This window comes from Labeo rohita, chromosome 20, assembly GCF_022985175.1.
Source record: "Labeo rohita strain BAU-BD-2019 chromosome 20, IGBB_LRoh.1.0, whole genome shotgun sequence".
Classification (NCBI taxonomy): domain Eukaryota; kingdom Metazoa; phylum Chordata; class Actinopteri; order Cypriniformes; family Cyprinidae; genus Labeo; species Labeo rohita.
The window spans coordinates 19438256-19458442 of NC_066888.1; the positions used below are offsets into that span (position 1 = coordinate 19438256).

A 20187-nucleotide genomic window follows, 5' to 3' on the forward strand; every position below is an offset into this window, starting at 1 on the left:
CACATAAAAGATGTTTACACATAGTCCACAAAATAAAATAATAGCTGAATTTATAAAAATGACCCTGTTCAAAAGTTACATACACTTGATTCTTAATACTGTGCTGTTACCTGAATGATCCACAGCTGTTTTTTTTTTGTTTTGTTTTGTTTAGTGCCAGTAGTTCATGAGACCCCTATCAGTCCTGAACAGTTAAATTTCATTTCATTTTTTTTTTTTTAGCATTTTTGTGTATTGGAATCCTTTCCATCAATGACTGTATGATTTTGAGATCCATCTTTTCACACTGATGACAACTGAGGGACTCATATGCAGCTATAACAGAAGGTTCAAACGCTCACTGATGCTCCAGAAGGAAACATGACGCATTAAGAGCCAGGGGGTGAATACTTTTGGAATATGAAGATCAGGATAAATTTGACTTATTTTGTCTTCTGCAAAACATGTAAGTATCTTTTGTCACTTCTGAAGGGCAGTACTAAATAAAAAAAACTTGATAAATAAGAAAATAAGAAAATTTTACACATCTTCATTCTATTCAAAAGTTTTCACCCCCTGCTCTTAATGCATCATTTTCCTTCTGAAGCATCAATGAGTTTTTGAACCTTCTGTAATAGTGGCATATGAGTCTCTCAGTTGTCCTCAGTGTGAAAACATGGATCTCAAAATCATACAGGCATTGCTGGAGAGGGCTCAAATACACAAAAATGCTGAAAAACTAAAGAATTAACTAAAATTTACACACTGAAATTTGAGTCAATAAATAAATATTCACACTGTCAGCAGTCTCAAAGCCTTAAGCATGTTCACACTGATTCATATCTATATGATGATGATTGAGATTATGATTATTGCAGATTAAAATGGTTTAAATCGTACTTTGATTTCTACATTTGATAAATCCACTCAAGTGGCATCTTCACAGATATATCACTTTAAACTGAAAATTTTTATCATCATCTACTGTTCCAAACCTGTTTGGCTTTTTTCCTGTGGGAAAAGTGTTTCCAGTAACTAAAAAAATCTGCTTGTCAAAGCTGCTATTTTCCAGTTCAGCTGCAATTCTGCTTGGTTTATTAAGAAAATTATAAACAAGATTAGGATTTGAAGCCAGGTTCCCTTGCAGGCTAACTGAAAACTGTTTTACTAGACTAAAATATCTTATATATCAATAACACTAAGACATTATCATGCCTCAAAAGATTGGCGCATGACGTACCTGATTCTCCACACCACTATTATTTCTCAAAACAAGCCATGGAGACCATCATCCAGCAGAGCTCTGATAAAAATGATAATCTATAAGAGTTCTTCATTCATATAAAATCTACACTAAAGAATGTTCATATCAATCTGACTCATAGAAATGCCTCATCAGCTCATTTAAATGGCCCATTGACAAGAATGCACCAGAAGCCACAATCTGATCAAACAGGGATGTGATATGTGGTGATAAGATAAATCCTCCACACAACCACAGACAACCAGCCACAGTATCTCAGCGTTCTGCAGCACCTATCAGTCTCTACTGAAGGTTATAAACGAAGGGAACCTGTGAAAAATCTCTTGAGATAAGTAATCCAAATGGGCTGACAAACAGACATGTTTTACACAAAATAACTGATATATGACCAGCATGTTCTTGTGCATTGAAAAAAAAAGAGACATTACTGGAAGTGAGTTGAAGAATGACTCCTTGTCATGTTTAAGCGTGTTAAACCGTGCGCCGTAGTCTTTTCATTTAAACTGTGGTTTCTGTACTGGTGGCCTATAATCTCTAGGTTCCTTTCGGTTTAATTTGTCTGTGAGGTGGATCGTTTAGCTTCCTGCTACAGGAACACACACACACACACACACATATGCAAGCCTTGAAAGTTATCATTGACATCTGCTGGATTGCCTGTGAGGGTAGACAAACTTTCTCCAGCTTTTGCCGTGCAAAACATGTTTATCTGTGAGAAGTAATGGACCTACCCTCATATTACTGCTGAAACTTGCCTTTCTTTCTTATTTGATCCTCTTCTCTCTCTCTCTCCCTCTATCAACTCAGTATTCCAGTAACTTTTCCTTTCCCAAACATAAATGCAAAACCATTACAGATCTGAAAAAAGCCACAGTCTGCCTGTGGATAAACACAGGCCTGGCATGACAGGGAAGGGTCCCTCCCTCTTCGTGCCCCCAAAACCTGAGCAAACAAAAAAACACACAAGCTGCATGAGTCAGCAGATGAAAGACACTGGGGGTATCACTCACGCATACTTCAGCATGACGGTGACATGCACTAACGGGCAACGCGTACTCTTAAGACAGAAACAGGTTGCACTCATCAACCTTTTTCGAAGTTCGCAAACAGAGAAACACGCCGTTTTCCTTTGGTCTCTGTGTGTTTTGTGTAGGTGGTTTGGAGACCACAGGTGCTGAGAAGATCAAAAGGCATGAAAAACTCTGTGTTCTTTGTTTCTAAACATGCCCAGAAACCTCTACAGTCAAAGTACACTAATTTTTCAATTCTTTGACACCAGAATGAGAGGAAGTGAAAGAACCATGGCCCCTCAGGACAGTTTTCAAAACCCTCATGTTCTGTTGAGACTTTACTATTTTTATGTTTGAGGTCCTAGAGACTGAAATCACATATTTGCATTATTAAATTGCATTTATATGGAGGATGACTGAAGCTATTTATTATTTTTATTTGTTTTAAATGAGTTTTTATCTGTTAATTTTTAATTTAAAAAAAAATTCTATTAACATGGACCTAACTGGGACCCCTAACAGAATATGAGTTACAAATTTAAATATATTAAATATGTGTTAAGCTACTAACATGGACCTGGCTGGAAACCCAAAATGTAATATATATAAAATATAAATATTTTTAAAAGCATATGCACTATATAAGAAATATGTTAAATATCTTTCATTTAAAGCATATATAGAGAGAAAGAGAGAGATACTATTATATCACTTTTTATTAATGATAAAATAGTCATTTGTATTAGTTATTGTTTTTTTTAAATAAAATATGTCTAAATAGTTTTTATATCTTTTTATTTTAGTTTTAGTATAAGTTACATAGAATATAATATAAAGTAATATAATATACTATAATATAATATAAAAGTTACAATAGTTTACAAATTAAGGTTGATTTTATATATAGAGAGAAAGAGATAATATAATATAATATAATATAATATAATATAATATAATAATAGTTATACAAATTAAGGTTGACTTTATATGTGGAGAGAAAAAGAAAGAGATAATAATATAATATAAGATAATATAAGATGAGATAAGATAAGAGAAGATAAGAGTTATACAAATTAAGGTCGATGTTATATGTAGAGAGAGAAAGAAAGAGATAATAATATAATATAATATAATATAATATAATATAATATAATATAATATAATATAATATAATATCATATAATATCATATAATAATAAAAAGTAAAAGTATATTATAATATAATATAAAAGTTAAAATAATTATAAATATTAAGGTTGATTTTATTTTAAGTGAGAAAAATATTTTTGTGGAAAACCCTAACATATAAATATAATATAATATAATATAATAAAGTTACGAAAAAATTAAGGTTGATTTTATTTTAAGGACACAAAACCATTCAGAAAAAAAACATTATGGAGTGACATCAATTGGTTATGTTAATCAATTATCACATAAGTCTGTTGTCACCTTCACAAGTAACCCCTTTGAAAGTTGTGCTGGTGGCTAAGTGTTAGTAACACCTGCAAGAAAAGTGGCTTTTTCAGTCTCTTTTTGACACCCTGCAGATGCGGTCAGGAACTTGAGATGTTTAATCCCTTCATACATGAGCTACTGTGTGAAGGATAGCAAAGCCGTTGTGTTTAAGCCCAGTTCTTAAGATTCGTTGAGAAAAGTGTGAATGTGTGTCTGAGAGAGTGCTGTGGCTCGTTCAATAGTCTGCCTTATTTTCCTGTCTGTCTCTCACACTTTGCTATTGTATGCCGGTCGCAGAACCATGTATTACAGCCTGCAGCTCATTTTTTCTCCAGATCAGATTTCTCAGAACACAGATGCTGCAGAAACACACAACAAAAAAGGCTTTTAAAATAATGCATCCGTTGATTTCCAGGCAGGCACCGGCCTCCTGGATTCCAGTTTGACCTCACCCATCCAAACAGCTTTGAAAAACAATTTGGCTAAGAAGTCAAAGCCTCAATGCACACATGAAAAATGCATTTCCGATGGGGAAACAAGAAGCGCCATGTTGTTTGTTTGGGGGGCAATGCAATGCTAGTTCACCGGGGTCATCTTTGTTGCACGATCAAATGAGGAATGCTCTCCCTCGGTGCCTTTATAGTTCGAATTATGCTGGTAAAGTATCTTATTATGACATCTTGCTCCTTGGTCCGAACATGTCTGCTGGCTTTGATATGGGCTACGATCGTGTCATAATGAGATGGCATCATAGGAAAGGGATCGGAGAGGGCCAACATCTGAGAAGCCTCTGGAATGGAAAGTATTCACCACTAAACCAAAACATCAGAGCCTGTAATCTCCTGCTGCGGAATAATGTTTATTGTTTTTCCCTTCATTCTAGCTAATTGGATGACAATGAAAGATATGATAAAGAAGACAGATGATGACTAGAGGAGTGCGTACCGGCACAGAAGCTGACGTCAGCATGGGTTTGACATGCACTTGCATGAATGCTGCCACTCATTCAGACGACCTCACAACGACCCACGTACACAATCACTCACCAGCTCTTTCATTTACAAAAATTCACAGACACACACATATGTGTTCAAATCAATAACCTCAAACCAATACCACACTGTCAATACAGGCGAAATTGAAATGTTAATCGCAGTAATGTTGACATTTGCATGCACAGTTAGCATGTTGTGTATCTATTTTGGATGAAATCCGAGAGCTTTCTGACCCTGCACAGACAGCAACGATACTACCATGTTTAAGGCCCAGAAAGATAGTAAGCACATCGATAAAATAGTCCATGTGACATCAGTGGTTCAACCTTAATTTTATAAAGCTACGAGAATACTTTTTGTGTGCAAAGAAAACAAAAATAATGACTTCATTTAACAATTTCTACATCTCTGGGCCTTGAACGTGGTAGTTTTGTTGCTATATATACAGGGTCAGAAAGCTCTCAGATTTAATAAAAAATATCTTAATTTCCGTTCTGAAGATGAACAAAGGTCTTATGGGTTTGGAACGTTGTGAGGGTGAGTAATTAATGACAGAATTGTCTTTTTTGGGTGAACTATCCCTTTAATATACAGAGTGGATGATTATACGATAATATTAAAAAAGTGCATTTACTGCTGTATTATTTAGAGACAGCTTTAGCATGTAAAGGATAATGATGAATGCAAATGAAAATATTTGCTAATTTAGCTGCAAAACTGAAAATTGTAAATCATTATATAATCAAAAAAATTATGGAATTATTATAATATATAATATATATATATTATATATATAATATTTTTACTATACACTGTAACGAAAAAAATCTGTTAAATCTACACTGTCAGTCAAAAGTTTTTGAACAGTAAGATGTTTAATGTTTTTAAAGAAGTCTCTTCTGCTCATCAAGCCTGATCCAAAGTAAAGCAAAAACACCAAAATTCTGAAATATTTTTACTATTTAAAATAACTGCTTTCTATTTGAATATATTTTAAAATGTAATTTATTCCTGTGATTTCAAAGCTGAATTTTTAGCATCATTACTCCAGTCACATGATCTTTCAGAAATCATTCTAATATTCTGATTTGCTGCTTAAAAAACATTTATTATTATTATTATTATGTTGAAAACAGCTGCGTAGAAGTTTTTCAGGTTTCTTTGATGAATAGAAAGTTCAGAAGAACAGCATTTATCTGAAATAGAAATCTTTTGTAACATTATAAATGTCTTTATCATCACTTTTGATCAATTTAAAGCATTCTTGCTACATAAAAGTATTAATTTCTATCATTTCTTTCTAAAAAAATAAATAAATAAATAAACTGACTCCAAGTGTTTGAATGATATAGTGTATAATGTTACAAAAGCTTTTTATTTCAGATAAATGCTGATCTTTGGACCTTTCTATTCATCAAAGAATCCTAAAAAATAAATAAAGAAAGATACGTACTTTTACTGTTTTTTTTGTTGTTGTTTTTTTAACCACAAACCATAGGGTAATTCATAGTCTCTACTTGCAAAAAGCATACATTTGATAGCATTTTACAATACAATTGCATTTAATGTGATGTTATACCATTTACATATTTTTCAGCCCCCCACCCTGCATTGACAAATAAACAGACAAATAAACAGACAAAAAAAAAAAAAAAAAATTCAAAAATACCTAGACATGATTAAAATCAAGACAGGCATGATTAAGGGGATACTCATTCAATTAAAAGCACTGAGGAAGTACACAATCTCCACCTATGTGAAGTATCTAATGTGAAAGTTCATGAACATTCCCAATGACAAAAGCTCTGTCAATCATCTGTAATTAAATATTGCCGTGCAATAAGAACAGTATATAGCCCACTAAAACACCTCTTCACTGAGGCCTCGTAAGTGCACGTGACCCTGACTCACTCGCCAGTCACGGCTGTTTATAACAGTCCCCATAGGAGCCAATCTCCGCTCAAGAAGCAGGCAGAGCACTTGGGCCACTTATCGAAAGACCTCTGGAAAACTTCAGCCATTAGCATGTGTGCGCATGATGATTTGTAGCGCAGGAAGAAGAGGGAGCGTACGGGGGGAAAGGGGGAACATGGCAGACAGCTCCTTTCACAAGATTGGACTTTAAACCAGCCAATTAGTCGTTTCACACATTGGGAGCATTGTGCAGGTCACACATTAATTTGAGAAATGAGCAGGAAAAGTGGAAGCTGGTGATGTGGAGAGAGAGCGAGAAAGAGAGACTGCTGCTTTAATTATAGCAGAATTGCAATTCACAGATTTCCAGCCCCTCTTTTCTATTTCTCCTCCTCTGTCAGCGCATATTTCACCCAAAAAAGTGACAGGCTTTTCTTCAGCTTTGAATGTCCTTCATCGCCCCTCTGTTTGCTCTTGTTAGCAGAGCTCCAACAAGGATTTGACAGCAAGTAAATTCTCAACTTCTCCTAATTTGACAGGGAATCTGGTGATCTGTATGCAGGGATTTTGTGATGCATTTGCAACTGTATGCACAACCGTTTGTGTGTTCGGGCCTGTCTCTGTATGTTCCTATATCGCATGTGCAGGCATCTAATTAACTCTAAAGCTCTGACTTACTGTCATGGTGGATTTGCTATATTGTTACATTAACGAGAGTAAACAGAATGGGAATAAAAACTAGATTTCTCATCTAAACTCTCATTTTATTTCTTAGGTAGCTCAGGCAACAGCTACAGCAGACAGAATTTCACCGCAAAAACCTGCATCTTTTGCACTAACTGCTTGCGATCCAGTTTAATCAGGCTCTGAGTGCGCTAAAACAGCATGAAATTATTTTAAACACTATTTAAATGAAGTCACACAGCTCTTTTCCATGCAAATGACGCTCATTATAGATTGCACCTTATTAACAAAACTCAGCACTGATTGCCTGGCACAATTAGCGTTGCAGAAACTGGGCGGTAAACCGAATTTTACTTAGAGATATTTGTATCAATTTTTTAGTCATCATGGCAGCAGTAATAAATCAAATGATGAAATGAGTAAAGTAAGATATAAAATCACAGTAAAGTACACAATATTGCAGTAGTCTGCTGAAAATCAGTCACAACATGAGAACTGCCACATGCAAACTGCATCTTTTGCACACTTGAGTTGCATACTTAATTTTGTGCAAATTAATTTCAAGTACTTAATTAACTGAAACAGTGAAGTATGCAAGATCGCAGTACTCTGGTGAGGATTGCTTCGACATGAGAACAGTCCTGTGCAAACTGTGTCTAGTATTACATTTTGGGGCGTTTTGCATCAATACTGTTTTGCATTATGAATTTGGTGATTTGTGTATAGAATTTGTGCAAACTGGATTTTAGTTACTAATACAAATCAAACAGCAAAGTACACAATATTGCAGTAGTCTGCTGAAAATCAATCATAACACGAGAACTGCCCCATGCAAACTGCATCTTGTGCAAATTTTTGGGGTGTTTTGCACCAATACTTCTTTTGCATTATGAATTTGGTGATTTGCATATTAATTTTGTGCTAAAATTAATTTAAAATACCAAAATGACTTAAACAGCAAAGTACCCAAGATCACAGCAGTCTGCAGAGAATCGCCTTGTAATATGAGAACTGCCTCATGCAAATTGTGTCAAAGTGCTAAATTTTGGGGTATTTTGCACCAATACTTATTTTGCATAATGAATTTGGTGATTTGTGTATACAATTTTTGCAAAACTCATTTAAATTACTAATACAAATCAAACAGCAAAGTACACAATATTGCAGTAGTCTGCTGAAAATCAGACAAAACATGAGAACTTTCACATGCAAATTGCATCTTGTGCAAACTTTCTTATCTTGTGTTTTGCACCAATACTTCTTTTTCACACTTTGTGCATAATTAATTTTAAGTACTAAATCAAATCAAACAGTGAAGTATACAAGATCACAGTAGTCTGCTGGGGTTTGTTTCGACGTGGGAACTGTCCTGTGCAAACTATGTCTAGAGTTAAATTTTGGGCTGTTTTGCACCAATACTTCTTTTGCACACTTGAGTTGCATACTTACTTTTGAGCATAATTAATTTCAAGTACTAAATCAAATCAAACAGTGAAGTACACAAGATCTCAGTACTCCGCTGAGGATTGCTTTGACATGAGAACTATCCTGTGCAAACTGCATCTAGTATTAAATTTTGGGCGTTTTGTAACAATACCTCTTTTGCACACTTGAGTTGCATACTTAATTTTGTGCATAATTAATTTCAAGTACTAAATCTACTAAATCAATGAAGTATACACAATTGCATACAGGTGAGTTTTGCTTCGACATAAGAACTGCTGATGTTCAAGCTTTGTCTAGTGTTAAATTTTGGGGTGTTTTGCACCAGTACTTCTTTGCATATTACATTTTTTTGCTAAATTAATTTCAAGCACTAAAATGACTTAAACAGCAAAGTTCACAGTAGTCTGCAAAGAATCGCCTTGTAATATGAGAACTACCTCATGCAACTTATCAAAGTGCTAAATTTTGGGGTGTTTTGCAAAGAAGTGCATAATAAATTTGCTTTATTTTGCATAATAAATTTGGTGATTTGTTATATAATTTGTGCAAAATTAATTTTAATTACTAATACAAATTAAACAACAAAGTACACAATATTGCAGTAGTCTGCTGAAAATCAGTCACAAGATGAGAACTGCGCTATAGAGATTGCATCTTGTGCAAACTTTCTTATCTTGTGTTTTGCATCAATACTTCTTTTTTTCACACTTGAGTTGCGAATTTTGTGCATAATTAATAAGTACTGAATCAAATCAAACTGTGAAGTACACAAGATTGCAGTAGTCTGCTGAGGCAATGACATGGGAACTTTCCTGTGCAAACTGTGACTAGTGTTAAATTTGGGGGTGTTTTGCACCAATACATCTTTTGCATGATGACTTTATGATTTGCATTTTTAATTTTGTGCAAAAATTAATTTCAAGTACTAAAATGACTTAAACAGCAAAGTACCTAAGATCACAGTAGTCTGCAGAGAATCGCAGTGCATGCAAATTGTGTCAAAATGCTAAATTTTTAGGTATTTGCACCAATACTTATGCATAACGAATTTATATTCAATTTGTGCAAAATTAATTTTAAGTACTAATACAAATCAAACAGCAAAGTACACAAGACTGCAGTAGTCTGCTGAGAATAACCCGCAACTTGCGAACTGACTGCAATTTGAATCAAGTGCAAAACTGTGGGGTGTTTTGCACCAGTGCTTCATTTGCATACTGAATTTGGTGATTTGCACAATTAATTTAGTGTAGAACTAATTTCTATTACTAAAACAATTCAAACAGTGCATTCAAATAAATAATGCTATCAGCAGATCTGCTTCATTCTTTGCAAATTCCCCTCATAGTCAGCTATCAGCTCCTGTTGCACCCAGAAAAATACAATGTACAGTGTTACAAAGACAAATGATTGTTCTTACAGTGCATTTATCTACAAACTCATGGCAGTGCGGCTCCACTGAGGACCTGGAGAAAGTTTACATTGCGGGAGAACGAAGCATATATTCCAGCAGAATCAATCTAATCAATCCACCGGACCACAATGGCTCTCCGGCAGGGGAGAGTAGAGGAAATATAGATTGTTCAATTATGTTGTCAGATATGAGAGCGGAGAAAACAAATAACCCGAATCCATAAGTGCCTGAAAACTTTAGCTGGGTAATACATGTACTCATTTAAGAGCATTTGGCCATTATCTTGTGTGACTTGCATGGTAAACACAACACCAGATGTATCAAAAACCTATTAAGGCTTAAGAACGACTCTGTGAGGGGAATATTTACGTCAGTATTTACCTTTAAAAAGGCATGCTGAGCATGAAAATGCAGAGCTGTCATATCTAAGGCATACCGGCCCGTCATATTTCCAGGAATAGACTGACTTGAGGGCTGCACTTAAGCACACACTTCTGGGTTAAATGTCTTGGCATCTTTGAAAGCTCGGTGTCACCGTCACTATGGACCCATTCAAATACATAAATGTGTATTTGGGAACATTCATCTATCAGAAAAAAAAGAGCTTTGCAAGATATGCTTTGTAGCCAGACACTACAGATTGATCTGACATCTTGCTTTGAAGGCCTCGGTTTGAAAAGACGAGACCTCTGCACTCTTTTAGATTTATAAGAAATACAAGAGCTATTCACCGCAACAGTGTGAGAAGGAAAAGCACACCTAAGTGATTGACAGCGATAGTTTCGGCCAATAAAGGTAATGACATCTTCCTCAGTGGCTTAGTGCTTTTACAGCAGCACTGAATACTTATCAGTCCACGGAATCAGCAGGAAGTAACAGAAAGCCAGGCTTATCTGTGTTTTGGTCTGGAGCTTTGGGGGAAGGGCTGAGGAGGCGATGAGGAGGAGGTTTGGAGTTAGTCGTCCTGTTTGGGGTGAAAACATGCCACAGGGCGCCTGACTTGCCAAGTAACAGAATACTAGTAATGGCATTATATAACTAAAATGCAGTTGCATATAAAAGACATAATCTGATCACTGATATGCATATGCAATACAGATTACACAATATTTATGGCACTTCTTACTTCTCCACTTCCTCTACAAGCCACTTTCATAAAAAAAAAAAAAAAATTGTTGTTCAAGTACAATGCAATAGTCTAATCTTTTAATTACTACACCACAGTACTTAAAATATATCTGCATACAGTTGCTATTTTAAATAAAAAGTACACTACCCGTCAAAAGTTTTTGAACAGTAAGATTTGTAATGTTTTTTAAAGAAGTTTCTTTTGCTCACCAAGCCTGCATTTATTTGATCCAAAGTACAGCAAAAACAGTAAAAATTTGAATATTTTTTTCTATTCAAAATAACGGTTTTCTATTTGAATATGTTTTCAAATGTAATTTATTCCTGTAATCAAATCTAAATTTTCAGCATCCTTCAGAAATCATTCTGATAAGCTGACAGCTGTTCAAGAAACATTTTTTATTATTATTACTATCAATATTTAAAACAGTTGAGTACTGAACTTTCTATTCATCAAAGAAACCTAAAAAAAATAATAATGTAAAAATAAAAAATGTTTTCTAAGCAGCAAATCAGAATATTAGAATGATTTCAGAAGGATCATGTGACTGGAATAATGATGCTAAAAAAATCAGCTTTGAAATCACAGGAAAAAAATACATTTTAAAATATATTTAAATAGAAAACAGTTATTTTAAATAGTAAAAATATTTCACATTTTTACTGTTTTTGCTGTACTTTGGATCAAATAAATGCAGGCTTGGTGAGCAGAAGAGACTACTTTAAAAATCATACTGTTCAAAAACTTTTGACTGGCAGTGTACATCTTGATCACCACTGACTATAATATTTTGTCTACACTACAACAAAAGTAGATGACAAACACTATAATCAATATCAATTTTAAGCTAAAAACTGACTTTGCATAGGTTATTTTAAAATGTAACAATATTTTAGATTTCCTTAAAAAGAATTTATTTTTATTCAGCAAAAATTGATCAAAAGTCACAGTAAAGGCATTTTTAATGTTACAAAATAGTCTATTACAAATAAACGCTGTTCTGTTGAACTTTCTATTCATCAAAGAATCAAAATGTGTTGTTCACAAAATTATTAAGCAGCACAACCTTTTTTAACATTGGTAATAAAAAGAAAAATATATTAAACACCAAATCAGCATATAAGAGTAATGGCTTTTGAAAATTCAGCTTTGCCATCACAAGAAGAAATTACATTTTAAAATATATTAAAAAACTGTATTTACTATATTTTTGACCAAATAAATGCAGCCTTAGTGAGCATAAGAGACTTCATCTTAATCTTATTTCACAATTCTAAAATAACTCATGCAAAGTCAAATTTTTAACATTAAAACATGCAATGCTTCCAGATGACATCACATGAGCACATGACCTTAGATGTGCTCAAACTAATGATACAATTCTCAACCCAACTCAACGTATATGGCCACTACTAAAAGTAAAAATATGTTTTGTTTGTGTTAAAACTTAGCAATTATTTGCTAACTGCATTAGACAGATGATCTGTGAACTGCAGACACATCTTGAGAAATGTTGGAGTGAGGCACAGACAGGATGTACTGATACTATGCAAATGAGCAATTAGAGAACTGGGCCAAAAACTACACATACGGCAGATCTTCAGGTTGGACAGACCAGTGACCCTCTTTCTTTCAGACTACTCAAAAAGCACTGTGTGATCTGATGTGACATCTCTCTGCACAAACATGACAAGCTCAATTACAGGAAATTGAGAATAACAAAAATTGCTGAGAGTCAGTTAGAGAAAAGCCAAGACATGCAGACACACAGATGAGGGCTGCTCTGGTCAGTGACTACAATCGATTGACTTCTGACTGAAGTCAGAAAATCGGGGGGACCTTTCTTTGAACATTCATCCCACATATGTAACCAATGACAGGCCAGGATGTCTGTGTGCTTAGAAAAATAAAGTCCAGCGGTATGTGTCTCAGGCGCAAGTGTCAATCAGAAGATTTATTAAGGAAGAACATGGATAAACACACTCTGTATCTTCATCTATAATTGATGATGTCATCTATCTTCAGATGAAAGCGTCTTTTAAAAACCAAGCTACAAGGAAACAGCATGTTTCAGGTATCAAATGAACACACTATTACATTCAAGTGTATAAATTACTCACGTGTAAGCAAATTGTGTGCAGACACTGTGTGGCGTCCACGGAAAGAGCAAAAAGGGGGGAAAATCAGATTAATCCTCAGCTTACTCGATTGCACCACAACTCCCGCATTCCATCAAAAGCTATTTTAACATTTCCAGAATGGTACTTAATGGAGGTAAAATCTGGGCAGCTTGCCATCCACATTTTTACAATTACATATTACAGTGCTGGTCAGAGGTGCAGACTCATGTTAGTAAACATCCAGTGTTGCAAATTCACATGCTCCAGAATTCACCATGGTTTAAGATGGTAAAATTCTCACAATTCTCTTTTTTTTCTTGCAGTTGACCCACCTCACCACATTATTGTTACTATGTCTGAAAAGCCACGCTGCTTTCACGCCACATATCATGTTCTCACACAGTGAAATATTCAAAATTGAAAAATACATGGAGCAAATTGAAAAATACATTACAGAGCAAGAAGGACACTGACAGACAAGACAGAGCAGGTTAGTTTTGGTATGAAACAAAGTCTTAGCTTTCTAATTTGTCATTTTTAAAGAAATTTAAACAGTAAATACAGTTTTTGTGGCTCTCTAAAGCACAAATTGATTAAAATATCCAAAAACTGCTGTTCTATATTTTGCTGACTTGTGTACTTACATTATCCCAAATGACCTTAGATTTAGATTTAACTTTAGATTTACAAAAAACGAATTATACCTCATGTTTAACAAGTGCAGAGACATCAGAACCAGCAGCAAATGTCAGAAAGACTAGCCGAGGTGAGGCGCTCTAGGCGGGATGCATGAGCACTGAGCGCCCAGTGATCGCCTGGAGCTCACATCTCTGAAATCAGTGAAGCAAATTTTCAAATAGGTGCTGTCTTTATAAATAAAATTGAGTTTTAAACAACTACATTCTCGCCCAAAACACATTTAATGACACAACAACTACTATTTTGAAAATTATGCGGGTGTTTCCTCCTCCATTAAAGCTTGATGGTTGGTGAGAAATGTATTCTGTCATACCTGGCTTCCTCAAGTTTGCACAAGTCTCCTCTTGATGCATCTTTGATAAAAGGTTCGGAGCAAGAACACATTCAGAGATTGGAACTATACTCGGCTAGACGTGAACTTTGAATTGGCACAGTACTCGGGCAATGACTGATGACATTTCACACATCATATCTGTACCATAAAATGACTTTGTAACTATGGAAATCTCCTTATGAAGACCTGCAACATCAGAATATCCTCAAGTTCTTTGTGATATATGCATGATGGACGCTACCCATTAAGCTAGTTATGATCAGATCTTTTGAAGCAAGGCAGAGAAGAGCAACAGCTAATGAGCAGCTGAAATGTTTAAACTTTAATGCTTTCATTCATTTATGCAGATTATCAAATTAGCACTCAAGAGTGTGAATTTAATTTTAGGCTTTTCAGAAGCCTCCTCCTGTGAATATACATAAATCTTTATAATAATACTCTAACTTCCATTCATATAGTTTATCAGCCCATAACTGATAACCTCAGAGTTCTTTCAACTAGTTCAGACTAAACATGTACTATTGTTGCAGCATAGAGTGTGCAGATCCCAAGTTTAATCAATAAAGCACAGCGGCATACGGTTTAAGATGCAAATCCAGTTTGTCTCCCTGTTTGGCTTTAATTAATGGCAGAGACATAAACGACAGTATATCCTCACACCAGACCGCCATCTGTGATAGTGGGAGGTGAGTGATTTGACAGACACATACTTTGTGTAGTATGAGTATGTATAAGCAGCTTTGCTTGTTATTCTCTGTCAGAGATATGGCTCCAAAGCAACTGAGTAAGACCAACAAAACCACAAGCACAAATAAAGTAAAGATCTGCGGGGAGGAGATGGTGGGGGGCACCCAGCTGAGGGATGAACTGAACTCTACCTCAGCGCTTCTTAGTTTTGCTACCAAAACCATGTACCTAAAAAGCCATGCAAATTTATATAAATACAAAAGCATATATTGCTTAACATTATAATATTCAGATGAACACAGTGATCAGGATTCTAACTAAGACTTGCTGTGCTGTGAATCCCCTGCTTAATACACAAATGAATGTTCATATTCATTAACCTTTAAAGATTCTAATTCAGGTAGTCTGTTCTCATCTTTGTAATGCCATAATTAATCTCAGACTCAGATGTAGGTGTTCTACCTCTTAATGTAGTCACACCTTCTGGTGATACTCACTGCGGTTATACATCAAACACAATAATTAAAATCCGAAATGCTCATTTTCAGTTCCTTAAAAGATAAGACGGGAAAGGGTCGTAAAATCCTTTCGCCTGGAATGATTACTGTTACATGCTTGATGTGGCACACAGAAATTCAGCTCAAAACTTGCATGTCATAATTAATCTTACTGTTTGAATCAAACAACAGGCCAGATGCTGGAAAGACTTTCACATTTACCCTACTAACCCCACATGCTCACCAACACTGAGAATAAATATGTAGCCAAACTATAAGAGAGAGAAAAAAAGACAATCTAAACTCAAATCCATATTTTATATTATTTAATGGTAAATTAGTAAAGAAGCCACAAAGAGAGCTCCTATAAAGTCTGGTGGACTTAGAGAAAGCAGGAGAAGAAGAAGTGTTTTTAGGTCAAAATGGTAACACACCCCCTTGAAGAGAACATGAGAATGTATAATCAAACCCATGTATCTTGGCAGCCGTCTCGTGAATGACTTTCCTCCTGTAGATTAACATATGGGGCAAATAAGAGCGCTATGGAGCGATTTCCCTCCCCTCAATGCACAGACACTCAGAATTGCTTCCATAAGATGCCTTTGCAGAGATAATAATCCAGGTATAAATCATTATATTTAATTATTGGCATAAAGAAGGGATAATTGCGGAGGCTGAAGGGCCCTGGAAAGACCTGGTGTTAAAGTAACACAAAAGTCAAGAACTAAAGTGACTAAGCATGCATACTGCTGTATGAAAACAGAATCGTGCAATGTTGAAAATAAAAACTGAGTTTGCAAAATTTTTTTTAAAGCAGAGCTTTCAGTGACATGATGATTTGATCATTACCATGACTGTATATTAATCTTACAACCCACGTACCATCAGTTTGGGCTGGGTGGCACAACTCATGAGTTATGCAGAAATAGTTACTGAGTGCTAAAAGCATGACAGTTCCTGCAGCCTATTAGTAGATCCTCAGCCACTCACTAAAATAAAAGCTGAGGTAAGATTGCATCATACAAAGCCAGATTGCAATGACACAATCATTAATAACATGCAGTGCTGGAATAGCATCTATCCAAGTAGGAGGCTCGCCATGTAAATAATCTTTCAGAAATCAGGTCTAAAAAATGTGTATATGATTGCAAGGTTTTTGTGCACTTCCAAAGCAGAATTCCTCTTACCAGGCCAGGCAGTTAGTCTAGAGAGAGAAAGAGAGGGTTGCTGAATGAATGCAATTCAGTAGAGAAAAAGAGGGGCAGAGCCCTTTTGGATGCTTTGGGGAGGGGGGTCATAGTTACACCAATCAAAATGAGCCTCATCCGACAGCGCGAGATTTGATTTCTTAAAGGAGCAGATTTTTTCTGGTCCACTGGAGAAGGAGGGGGGTGATAAAGGCATTACTCAATTTGAAAGCTGGGGTGGGAAAATGTTTGCTTGCATCTGGAAACACCAAACCTTCTGAAGGAGCCCAATGGCGAGATCACAAATATCCTTGCTTTGATCACTCCGACACACACGCACACACGCCATTAACCAGACATACATTTTCTTATCAGTTCCAGCTGATTTATTTGTGTCAGATACAGACTTCAGCATGACGACATGTAACTCATTTCCTTTGCTACAAAACGCAGATGGTCCATTTTGAGAGTATATTGCACAAAATAATGAAAAACAAATGTGCCATTATGATGAAAAAAAAAAAAAAAAAAAAAAAAAAAAAAAAAAAAAAGCAAAACAAAATCCAGTTTTACACCTGCTATTTGGGACCCATTCACACAGATATACATAAACTCCTAGCTTTACTATATTACAGAACATATACAATCTTCAATCTAGTACCAGAAATGAGGCTCATGTGTTCCCCCAATTCCATTGTACACTTCCCTATAGAAACGCTTCAGATCTACAGCTGTACATTTGCCTTGAGTAAAATAATAACCAGGCATTTAAATGCAAGTCGACTTCTCAGTTTAATTCTTGCATGCTTTTACAAATGAAACCGGGTTGAAGTGCCTGAAGAAACCTCACTTAAAGCACAGTAAGAACATTCCCTTTAACTGTACAAAAATATGCCAGAAAATATTTTACTTTTTTTTTTTTAAAAAGATGAGGTATGTTGGTCATGTATCAAAATGCTTCCTGCCATACCTGTGTGTTCTAGAGTGGTTATCTGCTTAAATATTCCCATTCTTGGAGGGAAACGGAACCAGTTACACACACAAAAAAAGAAACATTTGTGGCGTACAGAAATTACATACGATCTCAGAAAAAGTTCCATCCTGAACAGTGTTTCAGAATTGCCTCCATTCGGTCCAGCAACCGTTTGCCAGTTTCCTGTAGAGATATGGGTGGGATGGGAATGCATAGTTCAGATTTTACATTTTGCGCTCCACCACAGTTTGAGCAGTTTCACTGCAAACCGCACAGAATAACCACATAATATGGCAAGCTACTTTAACATTTATTGCTTTAAACTAACTGGTATCCCTTTTCATGTGACTAGCACTTATTTTAGTTACTAGTAAGTAATAGTGGCTAGCTTCTCAATTTCACTATTATATACACATTCCTACTAGTCACTATCCTATACTAGTACTAACTGAAATAATCAGGTACTAGAGCCTTCTCAGTTAGTACTAGCAAAACTGGAACATATGCCAGCAATTGCAAGACATAGGAAATAGTTTGTTGAAAAAAAGATACAATTTGTTACCAGCAGAATATTATTTTGTTACTACTGGGATAGTGACTAGCAGCAAGGAAATAAGTAAAATTCCTAGCGAACTGAAAAGAAAAAGAAAAAGAAAAAAAAAAAAAAGAAAAAAAAAAAAAAAAAAAAAACACCAACTAATGGCTTACAAGGATAAAAACAACTGCTTGTCAGATAAAAGTAGAAGCTATGTAGTTTTAAGGAATACATGTTAAAAGCGCTTGCCATACACACACAGCCCTGTCAATGTTGACCATGTTGTCACTTTTTTTTTTTCCTTACAAGTCTCGTAACGCAGGTTCCGCCGTCTTAACCGAGACAACCACAGAGGCAGAGTCAAAAAATAACCTGAAGATGCGAGATGCCTCCTTGGTTGTGGAGGAGTTTGTCAGTTAGTAAGTGAAAACCAGGTCTGAAAAGTTCGCCTCCAGCCAGTCTCCCGCGATCATCTCACTGAGCTCGGGAGTGCAATAGTCCGGGAACTCAAAGTGAGAACCGAGGCTGCCCTCGCTGAAAGAGTCCAAATCTTTATCCACCAGAGAGAGACAAAGGTTTCCTGAAGTGTTGCCCAAGTCCGTCGTGTGAGAGCCCGCCGCTAAGTTCAAACTGAAGTCCACCAGCAAGTCGTCGGAGTCCTCGCTGGAGCTGCTGGACGAAGAAGAGACGGACCTGAAAGAGGATGCTGGTGACACCGAGGCAGGGTAAGCTGCGCTCTGCTTGGTAATGTTCTTGAAGTTGTAAAACAGTCTGCTGCCGGGAACTGCGCCCGTGTGCCTGGACTCCTCGTACATGCTTGCGCCCTCGGACTCCGCAGCGGAGCTCAGCGTGGGGCTGGCGGGGACGTTGTGCAGCCTGATGTGCTCCTCGTCCTCGTAGTCATCCTCCTCGTCGTCGTCGTCATCGTCGTCTTCGTCGTCAGTAAGTTCCCTTTTGATAGACTTGGTCACTTTTAAGTTTGTGAAAACATAGTTGTATCTGCAGTCTTGCGAAGAAGCCCTCGCGGTAATGTTCCCCGGTTTGCTGGGCTTGAGTTTGGCGCACTTCTTCCCTGCAGCTTTGACACTTTTGCCGATCTTCTCCGGTGACTGCACCGCTGGTTTCGAAGAACTGTCGAGCTTTGGTTTTTTCTTGGGTCTGTATTTGTAGTCGGGGTAGTCAGCCATGTGTTGCAGCCGGAGCCGCTCGGCTTCGCGGATAAAGGGAATCTTTTCACTGTCCTTCAGCATTTTCCACCGCTTCCCAAGTCTTTTGGAGATCTCGGCATTGTGCATGTCCGGAGACTGTTCCATGATTTTTCTCCTCTCGATCTTGGACCACACCATAAAGGCATTCATAGGTCGTTTAATGTGGCCGGTGGCTGTCTTGCACCAGTCCGGTTTCGGTGGCACCGGGCTGCCCGCCATCAGTTCGTTCTCCTCGGTGTCTGTGGTCTCTCGCGACATGCTGCTCTCCGTCTCGCTGTGCTCCGTCTGCTGCACCATGGTCAAAGATACTTTTCTCCCTTGATAGACTCGCAGCTGCCGCACTCCAAGACAAACCTCTTTTCAAAGTTACCGACTGCCTTCTTAACTAGTTCCTAGGTTTCTCATATCGATTGCGTCACGCATAATTATCCAATAGCGTGCCACGGCCCCGCCCACAAGCCTGACATTAACCCTTCGCATCCATCTAGACCTTGCCCAGTCAGTGATTTAAATGCTACCTTCAGAATCTTAAGAGAGCAGCCTTCTATGGCATCATAATGTAATATTTAGTGATCTAAAACAAATTCAAGTCAACTGTATAATTAACCAAACAAATAAGTGATGACTATCAGTACAAACTTATGAGTTATAAAA

The 20187-nt window shown here is 36.5% G+C and overlaps 1 protein-coding gene across 1 annotated transcript; it reads right to left on the minus strand.

The window, feature by feature from the left end:
- Positions 1-17331: 17331 nt before the first annotated feature.
- Positions 17332-19913, minus strand: sox11b (SRY-box transcription factor 11b). Its single transcript, XM_051138502.1, has one exon. The coding sequence runs from the start codon at positions 19828-19830 to the stop codon at positions 18742-18744; it is 1089 nt and encodes a 362-aa protein (XP_050994459.1). The 5' UTR covers positions 19831-19913; the 3' UTR covers positions 17332-18741.
- Between the last annotated feature and the right edge of the window lie 274 nt (positions 19914-20187).

What these genes read in the sequence shown, in the direction of transcription:
- sox11b (XM_051138502.1), bottom strand. Translation starts at nt 19,830, where the DNA reads ATGGTGCAGCAGACGGAGCACAGCGAGACGGAGAGCAGCATGTCGCGA.